This window comes from Echiichthys vipera, assembly GCF_963691815.1.
Source record: "Echiichthys vipera genome assembly, chromosome: 1".
NCBI classification, from domain to species: Eukaryota; Metazoa; Chordata; class Actinopteri; order Perciformes; family Trachinidae; genus Echiichthys; species Echiichthys vipera.
In genome coordinates, this window is record NC_139826.1 from 8251374 (window position 1) to 8271199 (window position 19826).

At 40.6% G+C, this 19826-nt stretch overlaps 1 protein-coding gene across 1 annotated transcript in view; it reads right to left on the bottom strand.

Annotated features, from left to right (window-relative positions):
• Nucleotides 1-19826, bottom strand: part of LOC310947763 (neural-cadherin) — a gene marked incomplete at both ends in the record, with an annotated part of 416747 nt that overhangs the window by 58204 nt on the left and 338717 nt on the right. Inside the window, 3 exons of the mRNA XM_083914685.1 lie at nt 7905-8028; nt 9874-10001; nt 19102-19229. Coding sequence (XP_083770811.1) covers nt 7905-8028; nt 9874-10001; nt 19102-19229 — 380 coding nt within the window. The remainder of the gene's footprint in view (nt 1-7904; nt 8029-9873; nt 10002-19101; nt 19230-19826) is intronic.

The following is a 19826-nucleotide window of genomic DNA, read 5'->3' on the forward strand; positions in this document are numbered from 1 at the left end:
CTGTCTCTGCACACAGTGACTCATCGTTGAAGACAATTTAGACTGAAAGCCCACTCTGCAGAGACCAAACCTCTCATCAGCAGAAAGAATAAAAAGGCTAGCCTTGTCTTTGCTAAGGAGCATGTTGTGTGGACAGAGGAGAACTGGTCCAGAGTGCACTTCAGTGATAAGGGTACGTTCAATTTATTTGTGTCTGATGGGAAACAGTATTTTCGGTTTAGGACTGAGGAAAGTCTGAACCCAAAGTGTGTAAAGAAGTCCGTTAAATTTGGAGGAGGAAGTGTCATGGTTTAGGGGAATTTTTTTGCAGCAGGAGTTGGGTCTCTTTTACAAACGTTTATGTGAACCTCCTTCAGCAACATGCAATACCTCCACTGCAATTGCAATCTCCCAATCAGCAATTTTCATGCAAGACGATGCCCCTTGTCACACTGCAAAACAGGCAGTTAGTTAGGCAGTTCCTTAAAGCTAAGGATATTGAAACAATTAAATGGCCAGCCCAGAGTCCAGAGCTAAACCCCATAGAGAAAAAAAAAAATCCTTGTCGACAAAGTGATTTCTAAGAAACCCACTACAGTTACTGAACTGTGGAAGAGACTGAAGAAGAATAGACCAATATCAAACCAGAGCAGTGTGTGAAACGAGAGAGGTCCTGTGGGCGCAGATGTGCTGAAGTAATTCAAAGCTGTGGCTTCTACACTTCCTATTCATTTTTCTTGTGTCTTGGTTACTTAAAAAAAGTATTTATAATTTGTTCTGATATTTTGATCTCTATATGTGGGATGTAGACCAAGGGCTAATTTAAATGGTTCTTTAGCTTATCATTAGGAACCATTTAATGATTGGCTTTAGTGGCTTTACTGTTCTCCAATCTTGATCACTGTTTTTTCTTCTTCACTGTCTTGGTTTTCCAAAAAAAAAAACATTCTAGTACAGCAGTAGCCACAGCGGCTATTCTATCAAATTCTGAACAATTTATATTTATATATATATAAAAAAACAGACAATTATTATGTTACATAATTACAGTTTGCAGTTAGAGCAAGTCTATCAATGTCACAAACCTTTAACCCTTCACAGGCACACACACCTCAAGAGAAACGAATGAGAATGTGACACATTAGCACTCTGTGTGATGTTAAGAACAAAATTAAATGAAAAAAAGAGACGACATACAATGCCAGAACTTGTCCATCAACGTTATTAATAATCAGTACGCCTACTGTTGCTTGCTCTTTGGAGATTTATTGTACTCATGTCCGCCCACACGTATCATGCAGATTTCTCGCATTAGTACATAGCATTTGTGCAGTCTCCTGCTACGTTTCAAGCTGAGGTACACCGCACCAACTACAAGCCTTTAGCACTTCAGCAGGAGGAACATATATACTTTTATATCCCCACTCTTGAGACTCTAAATACAGTATTAATAGAGCTTTTTAGCTCTATTGAAGAGCAAAAACTAATACTGTAGACAGTCCTGGATCTGAACCTGCTGGCTGGTTAGGGCCCTTCTGTGGTGAGTTTGCATGTTCTCCCTGTGCCTGTGTGGGTTTTCTCTGGTGCTCCGATTTCCTCCCACATTACAAGACAGTAAAGATATGCACGCTAGGCTAATTGGTGAATATCCTGTCGGTGTGAGTGTGAATGATTGTCACTGTGATTGATTGGTGACCTGTGAAGGATGGAGCCCGCCTCTCACCCAATGTCATCTGGGTCAGCTCCAGCCACCGCTTACTGTGTACAGTAATCCAAACTAAAAGGTTTGGATTACTGGATACAGATAAAATGTGTTTATGAAGGTAAGAAGACATTCTAACAGCCACAATCACCAACCCTAGGGGACTAGAAAAGTGTGCCAGTAGAGTGTAGATCTCCACCAGGTTTGTCTCCCTCTCACTTCCCAAACAAAGAAGAGTGGAATTTAATGTAATTGTTGCTGCCAGAGTCCCCTTAGAGCCCTGCACAAGACTGTTTTCTTACACTTGCACCCAGAAACATTCTGACCATGCATTCACACTTGGCCAACAGAACACAGTTCATCAGTCCTCAGCAGGCCTGGAGTTTTTGAGAAACTCACAAAGTCCAAATGCCAGGGAAGCAAGGCCATTAATAGAACAATGTTTTTATTTCACTCAATCATAGCTTTGGGGCATTGCCACATCAGCATGAGTTTAATTGAGTCTCCTCAGGGGCAGAAATATAAACACTTTTCCAAACACACAAGAGAATGAATGGTTTTATTAGAGAAAGCTGTTTGTTGGGGCGCCTGGTGGCTTAGTTGTTACGGAGGCTAGAAGTCCTCGCCACCCGACCTGCAGCTCCTTTGCTGTATGTCACCCTCTCTCTCTCATTTCCTACCAAGTCTCGCTATACTCTCTCCAACCAAGGCACAAGAGAAAGCTGTGGGTGATATGAGGAGGAGGCTAAACATCAACAAGTTGAGAGACGGATAACATTATTTTTAAATTGTCAAATTCACTCATTTTTTTTGCAGTCAGAGCACAGCATTCTGTAAAATGTAAATCAAATGCACATTTAAAACCTTAATTCAAAATTTTAAATTTTTCATTTTTATTTGAGCATCACCTACAGGTTATTGGTTAATCATCATCGAATTATGAAGTAAAGTCATTTTTAAACATGAGCCTAAGTGCAATAAATGCATCATCAATCATCATTATGATGTTTAATAACGATGATTGAGATTTTACCATGATGATAGTTTGTAAAAACATGCAATGAACTAGTGGTACATCCACAGTTGTGCATAACGACAGCTGCTCGGCCACCGTAGAAATGCCTCACTGATGTGACAGAGTCGGTGAACCTGCACTTTATTTGGTGTCTTTGTCATAAAATGTAATCAGGCCTATGTGCGGGTTTCAAAAACTAATGACAACACATACTGTATATAACAATGGATGACGGGCTCCACTTCCTCCCACTGTACAAAAGCGAAGCCAAAGTATCCCTGATACAGGCGGCGCCATGTTGTAATTTTGCAACCAGAGTCTGCGCAGTAGGAACCTTGGAACGCACTGGCAATCTCTCTGCCGGCAGATAAGCCTCTGAGGGCAAGGGCTAATATATTGGGCCTTCTAGTACAGCAAGTGGATATCCTGGACAAGACTTTCTCTTACGAGCGGAAGTCATTGTTTACGATCTAATTAGCAACTCAAGACGTGATATATGAAGTTTCAATGAACATATATCTGCATATAAATGCAGATTAATAATAACAAAATAGCACATGGGTTTCATGATTGCATGGCGGCCAATGTGTTCCACATTCACACACAGGTTAACTGCACAGGGAGAAAAGCAAAAAAAATCTTCTGACAACATCTACAATTTGTAACTGTAAAACTGTTTTCAAATTGATCCGAAAGATCCACATTCTTACAAAAAAAACAAAGGAAGGTCCCTGGCTAGTATAGTATGTTGAAATGTTGCTCAACTTTCAAAGCCATAAAGATCCAAACTTTTCAATGCTTGTTCTTCTGTTGGTCTCTAGACTGTGCAAGTTATGCAGCATAATCGACCTACTGTCGTCAAACAATGCCCAAATCAGTACAAAAATTGCGCCAATGATGGACACAAAACAAACGGATAGAGAGATTAGCACAGTAGTGATTGTACAGTAGAGTCACATCATCCAAATTAGGTCCATACACTTTTCGTTTCAACCTCAAAGCAATTTCAGTCAAAAACAACTGGACTGGTTGTTTGTCTAGGAAGACGTTTCACCTCTCATCCAAGAGGCTTCATCAGTTCATGTACGCATCTGACCAGGCTGGGACTGGTCCAACTAACTGGTGTGGAGATCCAGGTATTTAACCTCTCACAAGGCCGATGATGTCACTGACACCCTTTGTGCTCCAAGTGCCCCCGCCCGTCGTTAGAGTGACAGTCGTTGGTGGGCAGTTGGTTTCGACTTTGTTAGTGCTCTATTGTGTCTGAACGACAGTCGTTGGGGTCACCCGGGCCATGTGTGAACAGTTGTCCTTTGAGGTTAGATTGTTGAATCTCCTGGGAAGGGATGAAAGGGCAGCATTGTAAATTGGAGATAAGTGGTGTCTCAGACCCCCTCCTCTGTTTAGCGATGGTTTCTCCAGACCAACGACTGTCACTCTAACGACGGGCGTGGGCACTTGGAGCACAAAGGGTGTCAGTGACATCATCGGCCTTGTGAGAGGTTAAATACCTGGATCTCTACACCAGTTAGTTGGACCAGCCCCAGCCTGGTCAGATGCGTACATGAACTGATGAAGCCTCTTGGATGAGAGGTGAAACGTCTTCCTAGACAAACAACCAGTCCAGTTGTTTTTGACTGAAATTGCTTTGAGGATAACGATGACCTGGACGAATGAGAACATTCACAGGCTTTTCGTTTCAACGTTTCAACACGTTTTTATAGCAACAAATAACGTATTAAAACCAAACGTACAAAAAAACCAAACACTTGAACAAACATCAGCGTGATAAACACTACCTTCCTTAACAGAAACCATTTTTGGTTCTTGTGAGCTTTACTGCTCAAAGCTTGTGACAAAAGGATGGAAGAGAGGTTGCTTTTTCACAACAATTGTCCTTTTTATTATGCACAAGGCAGCCACAACTTAAATTAAAGTTGCACAAAAACCAAACACAAAAGAACAGCTGTCACTCTTACGGCTGAGTGCTGAAAGCGAGTCTGGCCTGTGCTGCCCATCTCTGCTCTGGCCCCGTTTCTGGACCCAGCCTACTGCCAAGAGACAAGAACCAGGTTACAAACATGCTTATGAAGCTGACTGATTGATAACCTGATTCTTTCCAACTGTCTGATCACCGGCTGAGCCACTCCTCCCTCTCGTCCAGCAGCCTTAACCACACCCCACTGCCACAGGACACTTTATTTAGGTGTACTTTGACTTTTTACTTTGGCCTATGTCCCTCTGCTAACATAAAGGGAGCTGTATGAGCAGCAGGCCACCAGGGGACAATCGTGATGCTTTGGTTTCACTCTGATGGAGTGAGGCATCAGCAGTCAATGGCGGTATAATGCAACCCAGAGAGGCCCGAAAGCATAGCAGTCAACATTTACAGTATGTACATAAGAAATGTTAGGCCGATGGATCCAGTAGTATGCTTAATTGCAGCGGACAGAAACACACACACATGCATACACACCAAATGCATGATCTTTATCCAGGTATTACATCTGATGGAGATAACTATATCTGTCCCAAAAAACAAGCTCTCACATACATATAAAAACAAACTTCTCACTGGCACTGTCTCACTTGGATCGAGATGGGTCCAAGGCCACACACACACACACACACACACACACACACACACACACACACACACACACACACACACACTCAAAACAAACCTTAGAAAAATACTTCACCTGACACAAATTTTGATCAAGATCTGCCTTTTTGAAATTATATGTTATATGCCTTTGCGTCATCTAACTAAAAAAAGAATGAGTCTGTCTGTCTGTCTCTCCTTTAATCCTTTAATATGCCCCTGAACCATTCATCCGACTGACTTTACACTTGGCAGGTGAATTGCCGCTCTGTACACTTTGTAGTGTATTGAGAGGTGATCCCTGTTAAACTGCAGAAGAGCATGCAGGGTACAGCTCACTCTCCGTCGCTCACTACAGTAAGTACAAGAACAGAAGAAAGATAGACTGGAGATGTGACATTCAAGCATCAGTGATGAACCTTTAAGAATGAATGCCTTTGTTCCTAGAAATAGTCTTGTCCCAAATAGCTATCAGTTAGCAAATTATGCGGATAGGTTGTATGAAGGCCAAAGACTCGGCCTGTTCTGAACAGGCACATGAAAACAATCCAATATCAAGCCCCCACAACAGCGACCTAGTGTCAACTAGGAGTAGTTTGCATAATAAACCTATCCCCAATTTGTGTGTTGGTGTTACTATAAGTGACAAGATGGTTTGCTCTTCAATCAACTGTACAAACAGATGATTTAGGAACACAACGTGTTATCTCTGTTATGCTAATTAAATAGCCGCACTTGCACAATGACTTACAATAATCTACTATCGATGGCACATACATTAGATGCTAATCTGGAGCACTGGGAGGATTCTGGCCATGAGGATTGGTGTTTTACAGTCTATGAGCATGGTACTGTGTTGACTCTCAGTTTAAATCATAGATCATAAATGCTGGCTGCCTGCACTTGACTCAAGGAGCCAATGTACTCTCAACTAGAGACATGGGGGGAAAAAATTAAAAATACTCCCGTTCCCAGAAAAATATCTCAACATTGACTCCCACTCCCGTTTATCTAGTAGCATGTGTTGTTAGCCTAGCTCCCGGTGGTGGTGCTTATGTTGCAAGTTCAGTATACGTCAGCCATACGGACATATCTCCCTCCCCCGAACATCACATCAATGCCCTTTTTTGGTAAAAGGAAATGAGGCGGAGTCAAAGTCTGACAAGATGGCGGCTCCCAGAGGCGAGTACGATTGGATCAAGTTGAGAGAATGGACCCTGACGGAGAGGCTACATCCATGACCAATATATGTAATAAGTAAGAAATTATGCAACAAGAAAGACAAATGCATAGTTGACAGATCTTATATACTGGATTCTGTTTATATTGATATTAACCTCATTAGAGTGAACAGGTATTGGTCAGAAGTTATAGTGGTTGAACTGGTACCAGGAGAGAAATGCATCTTTAGCCACAGATGTAGATGTATTTGGCTGTATGAATGTAGTTTTATATCTTTTATATCAAGGCTTTCTTCACACCAAGATAAGGTTAGACAAAATATTCGACTCAGCTTTCAATGGTCTCAAAGGTTTCAAAGTCTGCCTTTGTTGTAGTGAAAAGTACATCAGGGCTGATTATCCTTTTGACTCTTCTTTTTTTATTTCGAATTAAGAGTATGCATTTATCCTTTTACAATTGAGAAAATAGTGTTGCTGAAAGAGTCAAACAAAATCGTTTACTGCAGTACCAGTAGTGACTCTTTTCTGTTATCCAGTTTGAAGTAGTCTCTGCAGGAGTGTTCAAAGCCGCTGCAAGCGTTATTATAGCAAAAAGAACCTGTCAGCGCCTCTGTTGCCTCCTTTGAAAGTGTCATAAAAGAACAGAAATCCCACTCGCCTTCTTTGAGTAGAGCATGCAAAAACAACACAAACCTGCAAAAAAAATCTCAATCACAATGTAAACAGGGGTGAGACATTACATTAGACATCACTTACACTAAGTAACAATGTAATATTGCTTCTAATGGAGTGAGAAAAACATTATCTATTTGTGCAATACGATAAACATCTTTCAAACATCAAAATCAAATTTTTTTGGTCATACTCCCATTTGAATTTTTATTATCACACGTAACCCTGTCAGAATTAGTTGGAATATACGCTCACCTTGATCTTTAAATATCAGTTATATCAGGCAAGACTTGATTGTTTTGGACTTACAGGGGCAAAAATTCTCACATAGGTTTATTTGATCACAAACGGCTATCACACCAGAGGCCTATGTTCATACAGAAATGACTTAAGTTTTGTTGGGGAGTTGGGCTCGGATTGTAATGGTTGAGCATGGAGTCCTTCACTTTTTAACTCCAACAGAGCAGTGGAAGGTTACTCAGAAGTCTTGGCTTCATGTCTGATTGGGCAGTAGTGGAAAGTATATATTCCATTTCATCATTGGAGGGCATGTGTGTAATATTAAAACATACTTTGAGGATACAGTTAAAAGCGTGAAAAAACATCTCTTACATGGCACAAGAGTACTCTGAATGTTGAAATTATAAATCCATTTATCAGCTAAAGCCCAGGCTTTAGTCTGAGTTTGCGTTTGTTTGGTTATGTGCAGACATGTATGTGCTTTCAGTGTTGCATGTACAATTGTGTTACCTTGCTGTCCACGACGAGGTTGCGTATGCAGCCGGTGAAATGTTTGTGCTGAATCTGAGGGTAGATGTAGGGGATGTTCTCGTTCACACCGCCAAGCTGGAGAACCTGGCTCATGTACAGGTGTCTAAAACACACAGAGACATTGGCACACATATATATAAACATGCACTACTGCAAACCAGGGCTCATAGTTTATATAGTACATGCACTGTCATACGTAGGTGTAACCGGCTTTCCACAGGTGTCATTTCTGGATTAATGTGAACTTTCAGTTAAATCAAACAAAACAACCAGGTGTGAACTTTCCAAGGAGACCAAAACTGTAAGCTACTTATGGTTAAAGTGATCCATGACCAATGACATCACCATGTCTATAAAAGAGGAAGAAAGCCATTTCTTCTTCTCTTACCCCCTGAATCTATCTATACAATCTCTAGTTCATAAAAAAGAACGAGTCACGCAAAGCTACCAAAATAAAGTTTCTCGCTGATATTCCAGTCGATTATGCTTTTATGTTTTATGCAGAACTAATTTCTTCAGAATGTAATATTTTGGCCACAGGTGATGGCACAGCTCGACACTTGATTGTGCTACACCAATAAGGTAGCTGCTTTTTGTCAACAGAATGGCAAGATGGCCGCCCCCGTGGTTAGATTCAATGTTACCGATAAAGAGGAAAACACCCAAAAAGTGGGCCAAATGGATTCTAAAAAGTGCTGTTTACATAGGTGAACTTTGTCATTTAGATCAATCAATGTCTGTTGTCATGCTGAAAGTGCTTTTTTTTCCATAGACAGTATATTTTTCTTTCCGGTACCCACTTACTTTCACCCCTGCTGTTAAGGCAAGAGTCTCACATTTAGACCAATTTAGGGCGCACTATCACCGTCCATCCGTACCGTGCCCAAGCATGTTTCATGGCTAAAGTCTAGTTCGTTTGACCAGTGTGAGTTTAACTGTACCGCGCTGAGGCCCAGGTAGTGTGAGTACAAACGGGCCTGGGCCGCAGGTGGAGAGGGAGGGGGGGACAAGTACCCTAAGGGCGCACTCACACTATCCATCTGTACCGTGCCCCATGCTTTTTCAACTGTTTTTGAATATTTTCATCCGACCAAATCTGCAGTAAACACTCCACCTCCGCATCACACCAACGTGAACCTTTCGCCGCCATTGTTTTAAATGTCCGCACATGGTCTGTCCTTCTTTTTTCTATGTCCCAACAGGCGCACATAAAATGACGTTAGAACCGCCGTAGGCCTCGTGCTCGTACATGTGCAAACGTGCGTTACAAAAGCCCACCTCTCCCAAACTTTAGCCGTGAAACATGCCTGGGCACGGTACGGATGGACAGTGTGAGTGCGCCCTTAAGCATAGGGCACGGTACGGATGGACAGTGTGAGTACGCCCTTAATTTGTACTGCATCCCAAGTTCTGGCCCTATTTCCACCGGAAAGAAGGACAGGAGGATCAGCCTTGGCCACTTTGGCTGAATCTTCAAGGTAGGAAAGCTGAACTTTTGCGTTATACAGATATTCTGAAATATCTCCCAATTAGTCTTCCATTGCTGAAGTTTGATTTTTGCCAGAACTGTTTTCTGGGTTGCATTAATCTGCTTTAGTAGCTGGTGCGTGCTGGCAACTCCAGCTGCAGCATCCTCAGTCGGGGCACCATCTTTGTGGCTGATGTTCAGTGGTTCTTGCCTTGCTGGCCTGTCTCTGTGACTTTGCGATACTGGCTGTGTATGTCGTTGATAAATGCAACTGCCAATGGAAAACCCGCCGGTTGAGCACAGTAAAACAAATATATTACATACATTGATATCCACCAGTAAGCGTTACATGACCATCGTTATGTACGTCATTTAAAATAAGTAAATGTTGACTTTTGGTTTCACGTGGGACTCTCCTATGCATCCGCACACATCAAAAATAGAGGCATGTATGCATGTGTTCATGTGTTTTGTGCTTACCTGTCAGTGTTGGATGTAACGCCGGTGACTTCACAGGAAGAGTGATCCTCAGTTGTCAACCAGCTGCCTAGTCCCTCCATTTCCATCACCGCTGCCCCTGAACAGCGATCCAGAGTGAAACGCACCTCCTGAAGAGAACGCATAAACAAGGACATGCTGTACAGGGCTAATGTGTTCAGAGAAACCAAAGGCATTAATAAAGCAATTTCTCAACAATATTATGAGTGCACCCCCTGCTGCTGTCTAGTGCTCTTTCACCATTATCACTCGCTTCTCTGACTCTAGATTTATACATTAGTGCATATTACTCTGCTGATCCCTGCTATTTGTCTTGTACATGCACAAAAAAAAGTGAAATAAAATAAAGACTTCATCTTAAACCAGCATGTTCCCATAATTGTCGGTTTACTTACTTTAAGTAAAGCAGAAGCCATGACAACTTATTTAACAGCTAGAGAAATCGATTCTATGGACTGTTTAACTCTGATTATAGGCGCTTCTATAAATACTAACATTTGTGCTAAAAATAACAGGTAGGATTGTTACCAAAAAAAGGAAAACATCTTTATCTTATCTTTTTGGACATTTGATTAAATGTTTCTTTCACATACTGTACATTACAGCTCCCACTAGGACCATGCAGGGGGTATCATGGACATTGATATTATAACAATATAGGGTCCTAAAGCGCTGCAAATGCTTTTTAAGGGGGAATTTGGCCCACTGGTAACCTAATTTGATACTTCCAGTAATCAGTACTGTATCTTGCATTTGCAAGAGCTGTCACAATAAAAAAAATGTCTAATTAATTACATGTTTTGACAAATATCAATATTTACTATGAGAGTAATTTAGAAAAGTGGACTTCAGTAAATAGGGTCAGTGTGTTTTGCAGTCATTTCCTTCTGTCTATCTCCCTATTGCACGCCAAATGCCATCATGCACGCACGCATGCACGCATGCACGCATGCACGCACGCACGCATGCACGCACGCACGCACGCACGCACACTCAACTGTCCGTTACCTTGTTGCTCGGACTACAAATATAAGTTGTCATGTTTGTTAGCCTGAAAAAAAAGCTTGTTTTATGCTCATTGATTTATGGGATTATGAGGCATTTTTGGAGCTTGATTATGAGGCATTTTTCCCCCTGTAATTAATTAATAGAAATCAACACATTATTTTGAAAGCCTTAGTTGGAACACATCACTTTTGAATGCATTTATTATATTATTATTATATTTTCACGCCTGTGATAAAATATTTCATTTGTTGTCAGAATACAAAGGGCACAAGCAGGGTTTCCCACAGATCAGGTAGCAATGTGTGGTGCAGGGCCGTATGGAGACCTTTTGAAGGGGCCTACTAGTCACATCCTGACCACATAAAACCAACATGTACTGCAAACTTTGCAAAGGAAAACACCATATTCTGCTTAATGATGCTCCCATGGAAGTTCCACGTTCCAGCCATCAACAAAATCACGCTTACAGTGTAATTTGTATTTTTTTGTTATTTGAAATTGACATGGTTTTAAGGAAAATAAACATATTTATATTTTCAGAAGCTGAGATCTCTGCACATTCACAAATGAGTGTGTATACATGAATATCCAGTTCATGAGGCTTATGATCATATTCAGGATATGGTGTTTACATGAGCACAGGGAACTCAGGTAATTAATATTGCACCATCACGTGATTACCATTCTGTTTGCAGAGGTGCTGTTTACAGAAACAAACCGACCGTGCTCCAACCATCACCAGCTACAGTCGTCTGCTCTGAGTTCATCTGCTGTCTCTCTTCACCTGCTTACAGACTAGCCTACGTAGCGTACTGAGGCCTTCCTGAAATGATTTATGTAATAACTTCCTCCGCACCGCTGCCAGCGTGTGTCACTTACAGCGTGTAGGACAGGAAAGCAGTGGTTGGAAATACACAACTTCTTTCTTTTTCAAATGACAAAACCGAGTTCAAACCTTAGATAAAACAGGCCAGTATGATCTGCTGCGCCATATGCGTCACACAAAGGGGCCAGTGACACTTTCATGGCCGGACAAAGTGCAAATGAGGGCGCACTCACACTGTCTGTCCGTACCGAGGTACTTGCCTTACAACATTCAAGTGAAATAGTTTTTTCAAAATGTCTGAAAATTAAGAAAAGGTGAACCACCTGCCCATTTTCGAGTGTCTAACAGAGGGACAAGGGTTTTCCTCAAGAATTTGGGGGGACTTGGCAGCATCCACTTTCAATTCAATCCTGACCAGCTGCCCAGTCCCTGCTGAAAAGAAACAAGCCCACAACATAATGCTGCTACCACCATGCTACACTGTGGGGATGCTGTGTTTTGGGTGGTGTACTGTGTTTGGTTTCTGCCAAACATAGAGTTTGGAGTTCAGCCCAAAAAGTTCCATTTTAGTCTCATCTGACCATATAACCTTTTGCCACATGGCATCAGAATCTTCAATATGTTGTTTTAGGAGACTCAGTGTGACATTTTTTCAGAAGAGGCTTCTTTCTTGCTACCCTGCCATACATGTACAAACTACGTGAAATTGTTGTCACATGCACAGATCGACCAAACTCTGCCATTAAGACTTAGTAACCATGGGCCTCTTGGTAGCTTCCCTGATCAATCATTTCCTGGCTCGATCATCCAGTTTGGAGGGGAGGCCCGATCTAGGTCAGGTCTGGGTGGTGCCATATGCCTCCACTTCTGGACAATACTCTGAACGGTACTCAGAGGGATAGTTAAAGCCTTTGAAATCTTTTATATCCTTCTCCTAACTTGTGCCTATCCACAACTTTATCCCGGAGCTTTTTTAAAAGTATCTTTCTAACCGTGGTGCATTATTTGTGTTACTATGCACTACTAGGAGTGGAATCCTCAACGAACAGCTGATTTTATTCTGTAGTAATCACAAACGCCACAATTGATGTCAGATGGAGGCCAATTAACTTGGTGTGTAATTTGGAATTTTGTTTCAAAATTTCTGAAATATTAATAAAAAAAATGACCTAAACATACCTGAGGATGTTTAGGTCATTTTTTATTAATATTTCACAAATTTTGAAACAAAATACTTTGATGTTGTAAGGCAAAATGTGTAAATCCCACTGGAGTATATATATATTTTTTTATGCATTATCATTTCAGGCTGTAAAAAAAAAAGTGACTATTTCAAAAGGGTATAAGAACTTTCTATAGGCACTGTACACAAACTGTATACACTAAAACCAAGTTTCCTGTATTAATTAGGAAAAACTCTGTTCAAGGCTAGATCCTTGGCTGCTGAATTATGCAGTAAATCAAAAGACAGCAGCCCCATCTTTGCTGCTTTTGATCTCACAAGGTGACACAACGGCAGCTTACCCAACCAGGTCACATAAACAGGTTGGATAAGCTGCTGCTGACTATCTGACTATGGATAGATTCACATGTGATTTAGAATAATACAGTTGTGATGCAGAATAATTCCTGTTGTAACAACAAAATCCTCAATGAATTATTGTATTCATGGGATTCAGAATAAAGCTGTTGTATTCCCCAAAGCCTTGGTGCATTCATGCATTTGTTTGGCAGCCCTCATTCTCAGTATTCTGTGTTTATGCATGTGTCAATGTGAAGCTTAAGCTAAAGCTGTAAATTCCTCTCATGCAAAAGACATTTAACAACAAAAACAAAAACAAAACTGGTGCATTTCCCAAAATGATTGCGTGATACAGAACTGTTGAAAACAGTTTGGTAAAGGACACACGTTTGACTCACTTTTCAGTGGCAGACTAGTGGCAATTTTTCTGATGGCATTATTAAAATGGTTAGCCTGCACCTAAAGGGGAACAGCACACAAATGAAGAATTTCTAATGTTATTCCCATGGCCTATACAATTCAATCAGTATCTGTGAACATACTACTCTTTCTCAAAGCAAGAAAGTCTCAAACTTCAGATGTCATCAGTATAAAGTGTGGAGCTGCTCTATAGACAATGAATGGAGGCTGAATTTATTTGTGTTCTTTCTTTTTTATATATACCCAAATCAGATTTATTCTGTGGTAATGTCCCCATATACTCAGATCATTCCCCAGGGTGCTGTCACTGTTATTTATAACATCTCTCTTAATATCTATTGATGACATCACACGTTTGAGTTTTAAAACTTAAGTTTTTCGATTTTGGAGAGAATTGTTCAGAGTTAAGTCTGAGAAAGTCTCAAAAATCTTAGTCCATAGGGATAACAAGTTTGAACTTCGAAAATGAGCATTTCTGGCCACTGATTCAAAGAGACTTGTCCCCCTATTGATTTTTTCCTCAGAATATGAGGTTTCCACACAACACTTAACAAAAGCCTGGGGAAAAGATCTTAGTATGAAGATCGGTAATGAAGGCTGGGAAACTTGACTTGTCTTTAAGCCTTTCCAGACACCAATTCAATTTAAAGTAATCACCAGGCTGCAGTACTTTTGTAAAAACTACACATTTTATACCCCTTTATTAGCAGAGGGCACGTTCTGGTCCTGCCCCAAGCTAAAAAAGTTCTGGTCAGACATTTTCAGGTTTTTCTGAAGTATTTAGCTGATTATATAGGACACACTTTCATTTTGGGTGGGACCTGACGTCTATTAACTCTATCCCACTTGCAACAAAAGACAATACAACAAGACATGGTTATTCCAAAAATAAATATTTTAACCCTTCGGAAAAATTAGGATACTTCTTCTTATAAAACCTGGCAGGCAGAAATCACAAACTTGTCACATATGGAGAGGATTGACACAATGTTTATTTCAACTCAAGCATTTGGGTATACATGTGTATGTATGTACGTGCATATGATATAGATACTGTATATATTGTGTGTATATTTCTCTTGGTCTTTGAGTCACCAGCCAAATAAAGCAAGCTGTCACGAATCCCCGGCCATGAGGTCTGTTTGGGTGTTTTGTTATGTCTTGTGGTGTTTGTCACTTTCCTGACAGTGCTCGGGGGCGTGTCCTTCTTTGGCTGCTCACACACCTGGCTGAGATCACCCACACACCTGCTCCTCATCAATCCCCTGCAGTACTTAAGGAGCAGCCACACATGCAGTGAACGCCGGATCGTTGTGAAGTATTGTGTATGCTACTGCATTTTCCAGCCATTTTTCGTCGTTGCTACTATTGGTTGTCTGTCTGCCTCAGCCTGCTGGAGCTGGTCCCTTGCAACCCATGTCTGCAATTAACCGTGTCTCTCTGCCTCAGGAATCACTCCAGGAAGTCAGCCTGGGAGCCCAGTCCGCTTAGCCCCACCGCCTGTCAGCCAGCCACTCTCTGGACCTACCACACCTCTGGGATCCAAACCTCGCCTGCCAGCTTCTCTGTTCTTCACCACCTCACCCTTTATCAAATAAACTGTTTAAACACTGCCTTTTTGTCCGATCTGCTTCTGGGTCCTCCTCAGAACCCTGACACAAGCTTAATTGTGACATACTAAGTATTTAAAGTGTTATTTGATGGTGCTGAATATGAAAATGTTTTTTTTTGGTAACATGCTAGCAAAACTCTGACTTAGTCCTGAATTTTTCCAGAAGATTGCCTCAACTTTGTTGGGATGAGTTTCCCAGAACAGGGTTCAGTCAGTCCAACTGCTTTAAATTGTACTACAGGCTTGAAGTGAGACAGTAACGCTCTATGCTTTCAGGCCGGGTTACATTGAATGCTCTAAATAATGGATCACTCACTGTCTTCTTGATATTCAAGAGGCAGTAGTTATGGGTGAGTCCTTTGAGGTGAGGAGGCCGTCTTCAGTCTAATGAAGATTAGCGCAATTTTGCTCTAATTTAATTCACTTGAAATTATTCCTAAATGGAGAATGTCAAAGTAAGGCCTTTGCAATAACTCATCGCACTCTCACTGCCTTTTCTCCCTTTGACTTTACTGTGCAGACAGCTCTGCAATACTAAATCACCAGCTAACATCTTCCCCATTTGGGTCTCAAATAATCCTATCAAATACGCTTGCATAAGGCAAAATATATGGAATATATGAATTCATTTTGGAACCTCAGCTTTGAGGTTACAATAGATAGAAATGTGATTATGTTGATCATGCACAACAATGTCAGGGATGACGAATAGACTGCACCAAATATGGCATGTTGTTAATGTTAAGTCAAAGGCATTATCAAACAATTATGACTCCAAGGTTGAGGAACCCTGCAGCTCAGAATCCCTGATCCATGTGCAACACCGTCCCTGGCCACTGGTTTTCAGATTTTATGGAATAGTCAACATTAAGTTTTGGTCTAACTAACCATTTCAACTAAGGTTTACAGTATTGGTCTCACAACTGTGCATTTCACAAATATGGTTAACAAGAGCTTAGTTCAGTGTAAAACTGATCTACAGCAGCAAATCTGTTCAAGGCAATTAACAGATGGTGAAGTTAAAAAAAACCTCACCATCTGTAAATTACTCTTTTTGGGATATCTTAAGATGAGGTGATAATTGGAATTGCAACTGAATAATGCATTTGCTTTTCTGCTTGACGTAAGGTTTGAATCATAATTTCAGATTAAAAGAAATCGTGGCATCTAAAGTTATTTTTCACATATGAACCCCTGACAATGTCAGGAGAATCAGGTTTGGAGATAGTCTGGAGTTTCCCGTTTACATATGCAGCACACAACCAGAAATTCAGACAATTGTGTCAGATGCGTTTGATGGGGTAGGGAGGACATGCTGGGGATACAACTACGCCTATATTAATCACCTTTTTTTCCTGTGCTGTTGGCTGACACATTATAAACCAATCTCAGGGATAATTTTAGGTTTGCAGTGCATGTGTGAAAGGGGATCAGCATCGACCAAAAGTTGCACTGCCCCTTTGTTATTTTCCTATTGGAGAGTGCTATATGCAGTAGTGTCACATTTTATTCTTACATTGTCTAGGATACCAAAGACACTCCTACACCGACAGAAATCAAATATATATGTTTCAGCGGGTAACCCTTACGGACTAGTTCTTCGCAGAGGCCCCAACATATTAGCAATTTAAATTTCTATTTAACATATTTTAATTAATCATAATTGTCTTTTAGTTCTAATTTTAGCCATATTATCTATCAAGTTTGCTTCAGAAATGACATTGCAAGTGTCCTAAAACCTTTAAAATAGAGTTATCCAAACAGATTTAGTTGTTGTTGTCTCTAGGCAGAAGGTTTCAGTTCCCTGCTCAATCATTGGTTAGAACTTCAAGAGCGACACAGAAGTCCTTAGCTTGTGTATTATCGTTCTAAGTAATGGGTGAATCAGCTAATCATACTTTGATATTGTAGTGGGCGGGACATAAAAAACATCGCTCTAGGCTTTCAAGAAGGCCAGAAAGCCACTGACATGAGTGCAACGTGTGAAATGAGTAAGGCTTCTAGGCAGAATACAATGTCATTGTGGTTAGCTTGATAGCATTGGATTTTTCATGGTGTGCTTTCGAGGATAAAGACCATCTCCAGCAGTGTAATTCACAGAAAAAGGGAAAAGTATTGAAAGGCATTGTAAGACTGACAATTGTCATGTGTTGATAACAAGAAAACTAACAGGTAAACTGTTGGAGTTTCCTGCTTTTTTTTTCACGGATAAATCATTTGCCCGGGCTAATCCGAATTCACAAGCTGGACAAACCGAACACAGTCAGGCCATCATAACCAGGGTTCTGCTGCCAACCTGAACACTAGGCAAGTTTAAAAACATTTGGGAATGTCAGAGTAGACCTTCAACTGAATTAGTAGCACTGCAAATTCTGTCTCACAACAATTTTATTTTACTCCAAAACAAAGCTGGCTTGTTCATTTTGCATTGTACTGGCACCTCATACCTGGTAATTGTAACACTTTGCTGATTTAGGCCAACTGTACTCAAAATGATGGCGTAGATTTTGGCATATTTTGCACATGATTTTGTTGTTCTAATATAGATCATGCCACAGTTTACATTTTGAAGACCCAGTGCCAGACACCACGGGTTGCCACTGATAAATTTATATATTTAGATTTTTCCATTATATTCTGTTCTATGTAACGCTATGAAACAGGTTTGGACGATATCTTACAAAATATGACAGAAAGAGATATATGATATTCTATGAAATATGAAAAATAACGCAGTGAAACGGCAACTGGTAAGTGACTGTGATGGTTAAGTTAAGGCAACAAAAAGTTGACAGTTCAGTTAAGAAAAAAGGTTGTGGTTTGGCTTTGTACTTCTGGAACACGAACACCACCAGGCCATGAATACAAGTCCCCCTGTGAAAGTGCTGTGTTTTGGTGCCCTTTCTGTTGTTATATGTACATAACAGGGAATGAGCACAGCCTGTTCAGTCACATCCTGACTGGATTACCTTTTCATTATGCATCTTGATGTATCCAGACTGTATCAAGTAGCATTCAAGTAACGTGAGTCTTTCATTAACTGTAGGCTGCATGAGTTGACGACGAACTAAGCAAAAGGTGTGGGTAGATTTTCAGTAATTGTTCATCAAGCCAACACTGGTGCAGTTCAGCACCACAGCCACATTGTGTTAGTGGTCTATTACCTCCTCCAAAGAGGTCATGTTTTCAGTTTGGTTTGTCTGTCAGCAGGATTACAAAAAAAAATACTGGCCCAGTTTACATGAAACTAGGTGGAAGAACCCATGAGATGTACAAGCGGATCTAAATCACAGGACGCTTAGACAAATTATCTTTCTGTTTCTTTAATATTGTGAGATAGGGCATGGCCTTGGCAGTGGTCTGCACTCTTCTAGTACCCTTTGAGTTATTTTTTTTGGCTTTTTTCCCCTATAAAAGTTATATTTGTGCCTATGCACAATCTCTCTCTGAGATAAAGAGGTATTTAAATAACCACAACTAAAATTCATCTAAACTCTCAATGACAGTTTATAGATAATCTATAGAAAAAGAGTTACACCCTTTCGTTGGATAAGTGACACGTCTTAGCTAATAAAGGTGTCAAAAGGGCGAATAAAGCTGTTGATCTGAACAGTGCATTTAAATTGCTAGATCTAACATCTATTCAAATGCAGGAAAACATGTCTTGATGTCAGTGATAATAATGAGTATGTGAACTTGAAAAAACAAAAAACGAAAACATGTTTTTATCTGCCGGGACAGCTCAGTGTGAATGTACTTGGAGCTTATTTGCTAAATAGCTAAATAAATGGTACATGGTGTTAAATATGTGACAAGTCCAACCTTGTTGTCGCTGCGAACATCCAGCCGATGCCACCGCCTGTCTGCCACGTTCACGTTGCTTGGCAACTGTAGCACCACAATGCCAGAGCCATGGTTGATTTTTAAGGTGGGGGTCCCATCTATTAGCTCTAGATGGAGAGAGAGAGATAGAGAGAGAAACAGGGGATAAGTGAGGGTGAGATTACTTTGAGAACATGAGATTTAAGACATACTGAATATTCAATTCTCTGGAAACAGCTCTGGAACCATCATAATGGACTGATACATGCCAAAGAATTCAGGAAGTGTCATATAATAGTGTGCACACTGACAGTGTGGTGTATAACTTGCCAGATATTATCTCTGTATATTAGCTTTAATGAGGATCATTGCCTAGAGCTTGACGTGGTGTCGTTTTTCCTTAACATCTCAAGGCAGTCAACAAACATCAGACAAAAGTTATTACATTCTATTTCTGAATTACTCAAATGGGAAATTAAAAGTTAATGAAGTGGTTAAGACTGCTTGTGTGCTCTGCAATTCATCATCATGCATGCTGAACTTCAAAAGTGTATGTAGACACATAACACCGAACACTAATCATCTTCATGTCTCTGTTTATACAGTATACTGTGGTGGCTGCAGTGACCTCTTACTTCACGTTACAGCAGCTTGCATTAAGAGACTGTCAGATCAGACTGTTGAAATATTCTCCTAGGTCTATTTTAATGAAGTCAAAATGATCA